Below are 11,634 nucleotides of genomic sequence, written 5' to 3' on the forward strand. Positions count from 1 at the left end.
TCTACAACTCAACAACAGCCAATCTGAAATAGTCTTAATTGGCCCTTCCAGCTCCAGAAATCTTGTTCCAAAGGATCTTGGAAGTCTATCCTCCAACACAAGGTTACTGGCCAGAACTTTAGAAGTGATTTTTTAACAATGATTTAACTTTTAAGGAACAGGTAAAGAGAATAGTGCAGTCTTGCTTCCTACAATTGAGAAACATATCAAAAATCAAGTCATTTTTATCCTCCACAGACTTAGAGAAGGTCATCCATGCTTTCATCTCAACTCATTAAGGCGACAGCAACTAACTGAATTCCTGCCAAAGTCAAAAGTCACTTTTACATCTCCAGCTCATTCAGAATGCAGCAGCTAGAACTTTAATTGCTGCCAAACAAAGAGACCATACATTCCTTCATTTTAAAATATTTCCTCTAGATAGATAGACATACTGTAGGTATAGAGATGATTCTAAATGTTCACCTTTCAAAGGTGATTGTGCTTTTGCCATCAGGGCTCCTAGACTTTGGAACACCCAACCCAAGGAACTTAGGCTAGCTACTTTAGCACCATCTTTTAAATCACATTTTATAGCCTTGCTTTTATGTTTATATTTATTATTTTGTTTATGTTTATTGTTTTGTTTATGTTTATTATGTTTATTATTTTTATTTTGTCCACTTTTTATGTTATGCTGTTAATACTGCATCCAATGTGTTTCCTATTTTTATCTCCTCAATTGGTTTACTCTGCTTGTTTTTATGCCCTTCTGTAAAGCCCTCCTGCAAACACTGTGTAAACTCCACTATTAGACAAGTGCTATATAAATAAAGTTTATTATTATTGTTATTGTATTGTAAATGTTTTTGTATTCATTTAACCATGGCAGGTCTCACAAATAGCCTCATGCTGTTCTGCTCTGTACTAAGAGGTGAAGATGGCTGAGCAAGCCCACATGGGGCAGTAACGGCTCGTTCTCTCCTTCCACCCCATTTTTTACTAATTCAGTGTGTCAGCAGCACCGCAGGGCCGCGGCCCGCCCTGCCAGTCACTGCAGTCACTGCTGTCAAACACGTCACAGTGTCAGTCCGGGGCAACGAGGCCACCGAGAACCAGCTGCTTTTAACATGCACCCACTACCAAGTAATGGTCAGAGCAGGTTCACATGTCCCACTAGTATTTACACTAAGGCACATGAGTTCATTCTTTATCAGCATTATCAACAAGAGCTCAATGGGAAAAGTGGTTTGCTCATTGATTCTATTACGCATCAAATTGAACACAGAAATTAGATCCAATGTGGATATCCTCCCCAAGTCAATTGCTGTAATTTTATACACATTTCCAGTATTTCCGTATCATCCGCTCTGTAGGAGTGGAGTGAACTCCCTCTGTGTCCTGCAGAGACGCTGAGGTTATTCAGAGTACAGTAAGAGGTATTTAAGACGCGCTCCATCTACAGTGCAATTCCAGGCAGCCTTTTCAGCCTGCGATAAGCGGAAGGCTCGGGGGGGTTTGGAGGGCATATAGAAGTGGGGCAGAGTGGTGCCAGCCTCCCCCCCCCCCCCCAACCACCCACCAAGCTCCCCATTAACATCACCGTATTCATACATATGCAGCTTTACGCTTCACTCCCAATAAGAAGCACCACAACGCTGGCTGCATTATTTAATGTGCTCCTATAAGAGCACATCGTCAACAGAGGGAAACGGGGAGAGAGAGCAGAGGAGCACTGGCACAGGCAGGACTTTCCTCGCTGGAGCAAAGCCTTTTATTTCAGTCACAGCACTTCTCTATGGATGAGGTGAATAATCCTGTCAACACAGTGCGCAGGCTGCCAACACACTGTGAATTATCCAATTATGATTGGTTTTTCAGCTGACTTCCAGGATTTTCATGTGTTGGTCCATCCGCTTAACTGGAAAGAGAATGTCCAACACTCTAACCGGACAGGAGTTGGTTATATAAGAGATAGAGCTTTGCACTGTTACTGTTGTTTTATCTTATTGACCCAACTAGGAAAGCAACCCACACTGGCACTTAGCATCCAGGCACACAGGCTTCAGCGTGACCCTGATAGTTCAGCCAGAGCCTCAGATAAAGGCTCCCTCGGTGCCGGCGGAGACAGTGTAAAACCAGTCATACTCGATAAAACACTGGGAGGACTCGTCTCTACAGCTGCAGAGGTACTATCCAGAGCATTCATCTGGACTGCGTTATCTTAAGTGCACACGAGTGTGAGTCATGGGCGGCGGAGGGCAGACAGGCAGGCGAGCCTCACTCTGACCAGCACCGCTACAACGCCTAGCGGTCCCCCTGGCCCTCTCTATAAGTCATCCCAAACCCAACCAGCTGTCAGCCCCTGCTGTGGGAAGCAAATGGATGGTAGGGGAGGTTAGCGTTGCCATTGACAGCGATTTCATCTTCTCCTGTCACTCGGGGGATATTAGATTCAGCCTCTACCCAGCGGTGTGAGTCAGGTGTGATAACTTGTGTTAGTCACCCGTGGCTTCTGCCATCGGGGAAGACGTCCAGTTTGATGTTTCGCAATACAGCGCTGCTCATGCAAAGTGGAAGCTCTGTCCAATACGACCAAAAATTTGACTTTCTGGTCATGGAGTGAAAACCCATCCATTCTCGACTCACCATTTGTTCCTTTCACCTCTATTCTCCCTCTCTCCACATTTAGAAGCACATAAATAGATAACAATGCCAAGTGATGAGAACAAATGTGCTGGCTATGAATAAAAGAATGAAGGAGAATGATGTCTCAGCGGACCAGATATTTTTCCAAAGATGGAATGCTTGAAATGAGCTTCAATTATTAATTAGCAATAAGCAGAAGAAAGAGTGAGAAAGGAAGGAGGTTGGGGAGAAAGAGAAGGGTAATAGAAAATAGATGGATTTTCTCTGCTGATTTGTCTTACAGATGGGCACCTCGCCTTTACATCCATTTAGAGAGAGAATATCTGCTTTCAGGTGTCTGATGAGATGGGAGCTTGAAAATAACTCAATTCTGTTGAGTCGATTGTTAGCTGGACTGTACTGTCTGATCTCTGCATGGTGGAGCTGATGGACTGGATTATGGGGGGGGGGGGGGCAGGTGCAGTAAAAGATTGCTAACACTACACACCCCAAAGACACCAAGTAGCGCCTTCGTGCTTCTCGGCGCGGTTCATTATCAATATTTACTCGCTAATGGCTCCTAAAACTCATCTGGATGAGAGTTTTGCACGACTGTACCGCTCATACTATAGTTACACTGCCCGCCCTTAGGTATGAGTCGGCTGCCAAGCGGTATCCAATCAAACATTTAATGACCTGAATGCAACCAAGGAGGGACGCAGCGCTAACACTTCCCTCTCCCTGGGTAGGACAGGCGTGCTACGAGTCCTTCGGCAACAATTAGCCGTGTGTGTCGAAAGCCAGGCAGCCGTCACAGCTCTGAATAACCAGAGTCCTGGCCTCGAGTCACAGAAGGGAAAAAGGGGAAAGACACACACGCGTACACTTAGGGACTAGAGATGCTAGCTATTAATAGTTTGTGAGCTTTACCCCATCAGAGCAGTAAAGTGGCCTCTCTCCTCAGCCTAATTGCGTTTCCCTGCACAGCGGTGCCTCTCGTCACGGCTTGATTTTTCTTTCTTTCTTGCTTTTTTGCTTTCTTTCACTCGCTTTCTGTCTCTTACTGCCAGTAGTATTCATCTACCCTCCATATTCTGTCTCCTAATCAGGCCAAACAGAACAAGGAAAAGCACAACAACTGGTAGGGGACATTAGGCAGCATGGAGTGTGTGTGTATGAGTTCATATGCGAGCGTGTGCGTGCGCGGCGGCATGTGTACGCTTATGTGCGCAACCTACTTCTCTTACACCAAATTTTCTCCACAGGTTCTTGAGGCAATAAGTTGTTCGACAGTTTGTTATTGCATTGTTTTGCTTCACTTCCTTCCTTGGAGGGAGGAGAGAGACAGAGCAAGATATAACACTGCAGCAGCTTCACTGGACAGAGACAATATTCTCCCCTTCCTGGCGCTCAGGGTTTCTCTAATTGCCAAATTCATCACAGTCACCTTTGTCTAACTGCCCATCCAGGTAGAGTAATACTGTTACAATAGGCATTAGACTAAATGACAACGTAAGAAGTGGTCCTTTGTATCTCTTCACTGGGACTACACTAGCTTTTTCCTCTCTTCGCAGTATGATGCTGCTATGTCTTCCAGCTGAAAGGGGCCCAGGCCTTTGGGATGAAGCTGCCAGTGTTTTCCCAGGCGGCAGAGCATATTGGTGGCCATCTGCCTCTCTCCAAGCAGCGCCTTCACACTGCGCCAGGCTGCCCACCCACAGAGTCCAGGGGCCATGAGCGCTCTGCCCCCAGAGACCCCAGCACCACTCTCTCCTCTGGCCTCTCTGCCATCTTCAGCTAGCAACTGCCACTGAGGCCATCACTAGATAGTAAAACATACAGAAAATAAGCAATCCTTACCATTAAACTAAGGCCATACAGCTGTGTAAGCATTTAGTTGACAGTATTCTTATTTCTTTGGATGTGAAAAGAAACAGAACAGTGTTTTGCCCATCCTTCGAAATGTACAGTACATCTACATTACATCTTTAGCTCTTCCTTCCATAAAGCCCTCGCATTCTAGAGAAAGGCTTTCTGCAACCAGTTAATTCCACACTATCAAATGTTCAAAGCAGAAAGGGGAGGAGAGTCCTGTCACTCTCAGAATCATGTGTCTGTTGTCACAGTCTGTGACTAAAACATGAAATGATGAATATTCCCTCAGGCAGCATCCTGACAAGCAAGAACTAGCCTCCTAAACGCAGTGCCTGCAGGCTCATGTAGCATTATATAATGAAACTTCCCTGTAAAATCCATAAAGATGTCCAGTGTTACATGCAATCAGTCTCAAGCACTCTTTTCTATCTGCAGCATGACAGCTTCTTTTCAAACATGTACGATAATGACAATACTGAATTAAACATTGAAAGCATTTCCATGCAGCATAGGCGCTTAAACATACACACAACACACACACACATGCTCCACAGCTACTGTGTGACACCTGTCATGGAATCCATGGCTCGGGGAGGGAAGCCATTTGCCTTCATGCTGAGGTTGTTGAATGGGAACCATGAGAAATACAGTTTTAATTTGATTAGTCGGGCCTTTCATTCGGACACATTGGCAGCACTCTGGCCAAGCTGAGATTAACTGTCAAAGCCTACAGGATTCCTGCCAGAGACAATAAGAGGCTGGAAATGCCCACTGCCATCCTAACAGGTTGAGCATTTACAGTAGAGGGCTGCATTGTTGCTGGCTGTGCACTTCCACACGCTGCCAACTGCTGACATCTGACACACTGCTCACCGTATATACACTACCAGTAGCATCATTATCAGAAGCGGCATGAATTGATTGACCTAGTTTCTTTGTATACTGAGTACACAACAGGCTCTGACAGTTTATGCAGGCGAGCTGGAGGCTGGAGATGTTTGCTCCAAAGACGGAAGTACAATTAAATTCTTTGAGCTGTCACCGAGCCCCGAACCGCGCAGTGACGCATACTTAACAACACTGTCAACAGTTATGTCACATCTTTCCCCCATTTCTCCACTAATCTGTTTACCTCACGATATGAATGGATGCTCATTAAAAGCAGGATGAAACAACAGGTCTGTGACAACGGGACAGGTTCTGTCAACTGTGGGCTGCTCATAGCTCACTTTTACCTTAATCAGCACAACGGGCTCGGTGGCAGCGGTGGAAACTGTGTTTTAGGTCTGATCAAAAGCAGCTTTTTTTCTGAGTGGGCCGACACTGTGCTGGCAGAGAGATAACAAGCTGCTCATTGGCTGCAGAGAGATAACCGCCTCCTCATTGGCCGTTCCCAAGCCCGGCCCTGGAGAATCAGCCACTTCCTCCCCAGCCTACCACTCCTCCACGTAATTAGCCACCAAATGCCGCTCTCCCTCTCCAATCAAAGGGCTGCTATTGAGAGTGAGGTGCCATGGGGACGATGTAATTACCCTTGACACTGAAAGGACCTCTCTCTCTCTCTCTGCCCAAACCCACACTGATGGGATTGAGAGCTTATTAAAACTTTGGAGGGGCTGAAGCTTGCCAAGCTGGCGGTGGATGGAGTGGTGGGCCGAGGGTCCTGGAGGGAGGGAGGGAGGGAGGGGAGGACAGAGAGAGAGAGAGAGAGAGAGAGAGAGAGAGAGAGAGAGAAAGTGAAGCTTCCTGATGCCTGAGTTTGACGAGAGCCCGCCTACGGGTCACTGCCTCTCAGCGACGCTTTCTCCCATCGCATAGGTGAGATAGTGAAGCACTCATCGAGTCAACCTTGCCTTTCTGTAGACGATCATATTGGGGGAGTCCTCCTCTGGATCGGTGGTGCCCACGCCGCTCTGGTCTCTAGACCCCTCCGCCATTTTCGCTCAGTCCTGCCAGACAAAAGCAAACACACCATTCATGAGATATCTATCGGACAAAGCGCTTATTTGACAAACACCGCAGCGCATTACGTTAAAAAAAAAATCCCTTCCGACATTCGGCTGCCAAAATGTTCGGCGCTCTCTCAGGAGGGAGACGCCTGTCACAGCGCGGGCAGATAAAGAGAGCTCAGGCAGGCAGATGTAACAGAGCCAGGTGAATATCAACCGAGTCAAATCCTGAGCACCCGTCCGCTCGGGGGAGTCGGGTCGGCTCCGCGCCTCGGCCAACAGAGAACAATTCTCTACGCGGGACACAATCGCCGCGTCTGCAAAGCTTCTGCTGATGAGATACATGTAGTCAATGTGGCCGTGAGGTTGATGAGTCAGCGTTCTTTACACAGGACCGATGTTCATAACACATCAATGAAGCCTCGCTGATGTGATATTGATAGTCCAACACTGGTCAATGTTGGCTGCTATAGTGTGTTTTTATGTGTCTAACGCTGATCATCAGTAAACGCTGTGAAATTGTGCGTGTGTGGACGCAGGCAAGCGTGTGTGCGTGTTTGTAGGCTATACATGTGTGTGTGTGTGTGTGTGTGTGCATGTCTAACATTAACCATTAGTAAGTGATGACTCTCCATTAACCGCGGCGATGTGACGTTCACCTCTGATCTGCCTGTACTCCCCACATTAACCCCCCAGGCTTCATGTGTACTGCTGTAATGTAAGACTTTGAGAGCTGCTGTTAAGAGATTATTCACAACCTCCACACAGTCCCCATCACTTCCTCCACGCTGTCTCCCCTCTCCCTATCTCCCTCGCAAGAATTAATTCTGCTTAACTAAGGATTTCCATAACCTGCGTTCCCAACAGCCCCCCCCCCTTAGCCTCCGTCTACCTTTTCACATCGAAGGTTCCTGTGTGTCTTAAATGGGTTGGGGGAGGGGGGTGGGGGGTGGATTACACTGTTTGACACATTCATAATTTTGTGGTACTTATAAAAGACAGAGAGCGAGAGGATAAAGCTTCCAGGAACAGAAAAAAAACCCATATCACACGGCTCACTGGGCCTCACTATTTACTGTAATAACTCTTTGTGTTTGAGCAGGAATCTCATTGTGGAGCTATTGAGGAGAGTCTGGGGGAGCAAGAGCAGAGGGGAGAGAGGAGGCAGCACTTCATGACAGGCAGGCGGACGGGCACACATGAACAGGCACAATATGAAATTTTCATACATGGACTGAACTGGTAACACGGCATCTTGCCAAGGGGCCGCCGCTGGCGAGCGAGTCGGAGGAGTGGAATTATGTCATTGCGGCCCCGCAGTGTAACAACTTTTAACAACTACAGATATTGGCTGTGGTGGAGAAAAACAGAAAAAAAAAAAAGAAAGAAAAAAAAAAGAAAAAAGATAAATTTGTTCAGATAAGAGTCAACGTGCCACAAGCTAGCACAACGGCAGACATGCGAGGCGGCTTTGTCACCGTCGCTGAACACTTAAATCTATTACACCACGGAGCATGGGGATGCGCATGAGTGAATAAGTAATCATCCGCTCTCGCTCCGCTGTTTGTTATTGCCACCAGAAGTGTGGAGAGCAGCACTCCCCATTGGCCAGCGCCGCCTGCGCTCTTTTGTGAGTCTGAACACATTACACAGCTAATCTTTGCATCCCACCGCAGGGCCGTATAGACAGGCAGGAAGTATGGATCGCATAGCACCTGCTTAAAGAATACAGCAGCGTGCCGATAGGTCCCCTGTGGACGGCGGGGCGGATGTAATTCCACAGAGCAACTTCCTCCCCGTTGAGCTGTCCAAGCATGCAAATCAAAGTCCGCACAAGGCCCATCCAAGACGCTAATTAAACGCTTGTGTCAAAGTGAACAGGATGGAACACAGACACTGACAGTCGCCGAGAGAGCACACACATGCGCTTATGCACATGTGCACACACACACACACACACACACACACACACAGAGAGAGAGAGAGAGAGAGAGAGATCCAAGCACACTGCACACACAGGCAAACCAATTCATTAGGACACAAACACATATGGACAAACACACACATACATTGCACACACACATACATAGGGCAGAACCCCTGCAAACCAACAAGCCAATAGACTGAAAAATAAACTGAATAAACTGGTAAAGAGTTCACACAGAAACATGCACAAAACAAGCCATGCACTAGATCCACCCAGCACCATGTTGTGATTGAGTCCCAAAGCCCCATTCAGTCTCAGCAGGCGAGCAGCCTAATGCAATGTAACATCTGTGACACCTGACAGCTGCCACTAATGAAGCATTCATTACCTTAGAAACAAAATAATGCCTGGTCCACGCTGCTCCCCCGTTTGGCTCCCCCTTAGCAACAAGCAGCAGGCAGGTTCATGGTATAATTGGCAGAGGGGGAGAGAAGGGGATGAAGAAGACAGGGGATGAAAGCAGTGGAGCAGAGAGAGAGAGAGAGACAGAGAGAGAGAGAGAGAGAGAGAGAGAGCAGCTGGCTGGTCACTGCAGTATTCCTCTATTCCTCCTCTTCTCTCTCCACCAGTCCCGCCTTGCCCCGGCAGTTCAGGAGATCCTCACATGTGCGCACCTCGCTCATCCCCTCTCTCTCCGTCTGCATGTGCCTGAGTCTGAGCGAGAGCGAGAGAGAGCGTGTGTGTGTATGTGTGTGTGCGAGAGAGAGGGAGAGAGACAGAGAGAGAGAGAGAGAGTGAGAGAGGGAGAGGGAGAGGCTGAGCCATAAAGAGGAGCAGATCAAGTTGGTAAAGGGGGAGGGATGAAGGAATTAGAGAGAATATAAAGAGAAAAATAGAGGGAGGAGAAAGATGGGCATTGAGTATGTATGCAGAGAGAGAGAGTGTGTGTGTGTGTTTGTGTGTGTGAGTGAGAGAGAGAGAGAGAGAGAGAGAGAGAGAGCGAGAGAGAGCATTAGATACACAGTGAAGAGGAAAGGAGGACAGAGAGAGATGCACACTGCAGCAGCGCCCACTGATGCTGAAAATAAGAAACATTTCATTAGGAGGATATTGAAATGCTAATATAAAAAACAAGTTACTGTTAGAGCCCACAGAGATACAGGCTATATATATATATATATATATATATATAAATAAACTAGGCTCTGGGAGAGAAAGAGAGAGAGCCTCAGAGATAATGATTTTCAATTTCCATTCAAAGTGGCTGTATTTCACATCCAACTCACATTTATTCAATTCAAAGTATTTCTTAGGCTTCAATATCCGTCCAAATTACTATGAATTCCATCTTTGTGCTTGAGGATGGTAAACATGCGCTCAGTTATCTCGCTCTCTCTCGCTACCCATCTCTCTCCCCATTCCTCTCCCTCTCTCTCTTTCTCTCTTTCTCCCTCGTGTCTTTTTTCTCTTCCCTCTCTCTTCATGGAAACTCTGGAATCATCCAAGCTTAAATGGCAACCCGAACGAATGAACCTTTTTTTCCTGCAATAAATGAGATCCCAAAAGCCCCCCGAGGAATATGCTCCAGAAATACACGGCATGGCCAATTTGTGAATGCATGCATGCAGAGTGAACACAGACACAAGGGTGCAAGCACACACACACACACACACACACACACACACACACAGTTGTTTATTTTCACAGAACCAGTTCACCAGTTGTCACAGAACAATCTTGCTTACTTTGCTGCCAGTTCTCTCTTTGAGGTCCATGTACAGTGTGTTGTGATCCAGTCAGAGGTCTTGGCTCTGCAACGCCTCTCCCTCCAGAGCCGCATTCCTTTTATATTGAGGTTATTTCGCTCTTCACCTATTCTCTCTCACACGCACCCTAACACAATAGACAGACTTTGGTTTTATCAGCTCAACCGACAAAGGCAGAATTCTCATTATTGAAAGTACAACTCCCGCGGGATTTTTCTTCAGGCCAAAAACAGATTAAATTCAAACAACTAAAAAAAAAAACGCCGTCCCTCCGTTAATGCTGTATCCAAGGGAAACTGAGGTCACACACCTAGCGTGAGTGGCATGCCTATTAGAGTATGAAACCAATCGGCGGCCCACGGTGCTTACACTGCACATTTCTCCCAGAGACCTTTTAGCAGGAAAAGAGCAGGGTTGCACATTATATCCTCACTCCTCTATCTCCCATCTCATCAGAGGTCTGCTATCATAACAACCAGCTCTCCATACATTTATCACAGCAATATGATGCAACTGCCTATCCCCCACATAGCCACAAATTATACACACACACAGTACACTCACCCTCCACACTGCAATGGCCTGCAATCAGCATAATATCTCGCTGTCCCATGAGCCGCTGTGGCGTTAAGGAGTGCCATCATTAACAAGGTGACAGACAGGCAGGCAGGCAGGCAGACAGCGAGTTCTCTAATCTGCTTTAAGGGGGGCAGGCCTGCCATAATCTGCATTAATGGCGCCTGGTGCTGCCACCACAACAAGGCCCTAAGTCTCTAGCCAGACTCTTCTCTTCTGTGGTACGAGTTAAAAAAAACAAAAAAAAACCTCTTTATCTGCCTCTATGCACCTATGTCCTGTTGGACCAGAACTTAGCTTTATGGCACTTACTCTCGTTGTTCTCTCCTGACTAGAACCTTGCTTGTGTTGTATTAAAATCTCATGTGTACGTCACTTTGGATAAAAGCGTCTGCCAAATGGGAAATTGTAATTGTAATTGTAATTAATGCTAAATTATTGAGCAGCCTGTTCACAGTCACACCAGCAGCAGTGGAGAACACTACCGGCCATAACATTACACCTGGCACCACAGGGATCTTGCATGTGCTGATGTATTGAGAAGGGGGTAGAGGGGGGTGATATCTGTCAACTGAACCAAGAAATAAGGACAGTTGCATCTCAGGAGGTGGAGATGACAGATGTGAAAAACTCCACATTTGTATTCTCGTCCTGGAAATTTCCAAATACAGCCTCACACAACTCCGCTAGACATCACATCACAGTCACTCCTTGTATCCATAATTGTGCGCGTCATCACCCCGGCCTCTCAGGTTATCCTCATCCATCAATCTGTCCCATCTAGGCTGGTCTGAGTCAGGGCGGCCGCCTGGTGTGATCATGCCCAAGTGGAAAAACAGCAGCTCTCTGTTAATCACAATACAACAGCAGCCAGCTACCTGCTGGCGGCCCACTGCCAGGTATCCTTTTACACTTTTACCGCTCTGGGGAAGTC

General features: G+C 46.9%; 1 protein-coding gene across 6 annotated transcripts in view; it reads right to left on the reverse strand.

Annotated features, from left to right (window-relative positions):
* Window positions 1–6,419, reverse strand: part of LOC139931667 (regulator of G-protein signaling 6-like) — a 31,735-nt gene extending 25,316 nt beyond the window's left edge. For all 6 annotated transcript variants that reach the window (XM_071925235.2, XM_071925233.2, XM_071925232.2 and 3 more), the window contains exon 1: window positions 6,336–6,419. In XM_071925235.2, the coding sequence (XP_071781336.1) occupies window positions 6,336–6,419 (84 nt within the window). The remainder of the gene's footprint in view (window positions 1–6,335) is intronic.
* Window positions 6,420–11,634: the final 5,215 nt, after the last annotated feature.

The sequence above is a fragment of the Centroberyx gerrardi genome, chromosome 17 (genome assembly GCF_048128805.1).
Source record: "Centroberyx gerrardi isolate f3 chromosome 17, fCenGer3.hap1.cur.20231027, whole genome shotgun sequence".
In the NCBI taxonomy this organism is placed as follows: Eukaryota; Metazoa; Chordata; class Actinopteri; order Beryciformes; family Berycidae; genus Centroberyx; species Centroberyx gerrardi.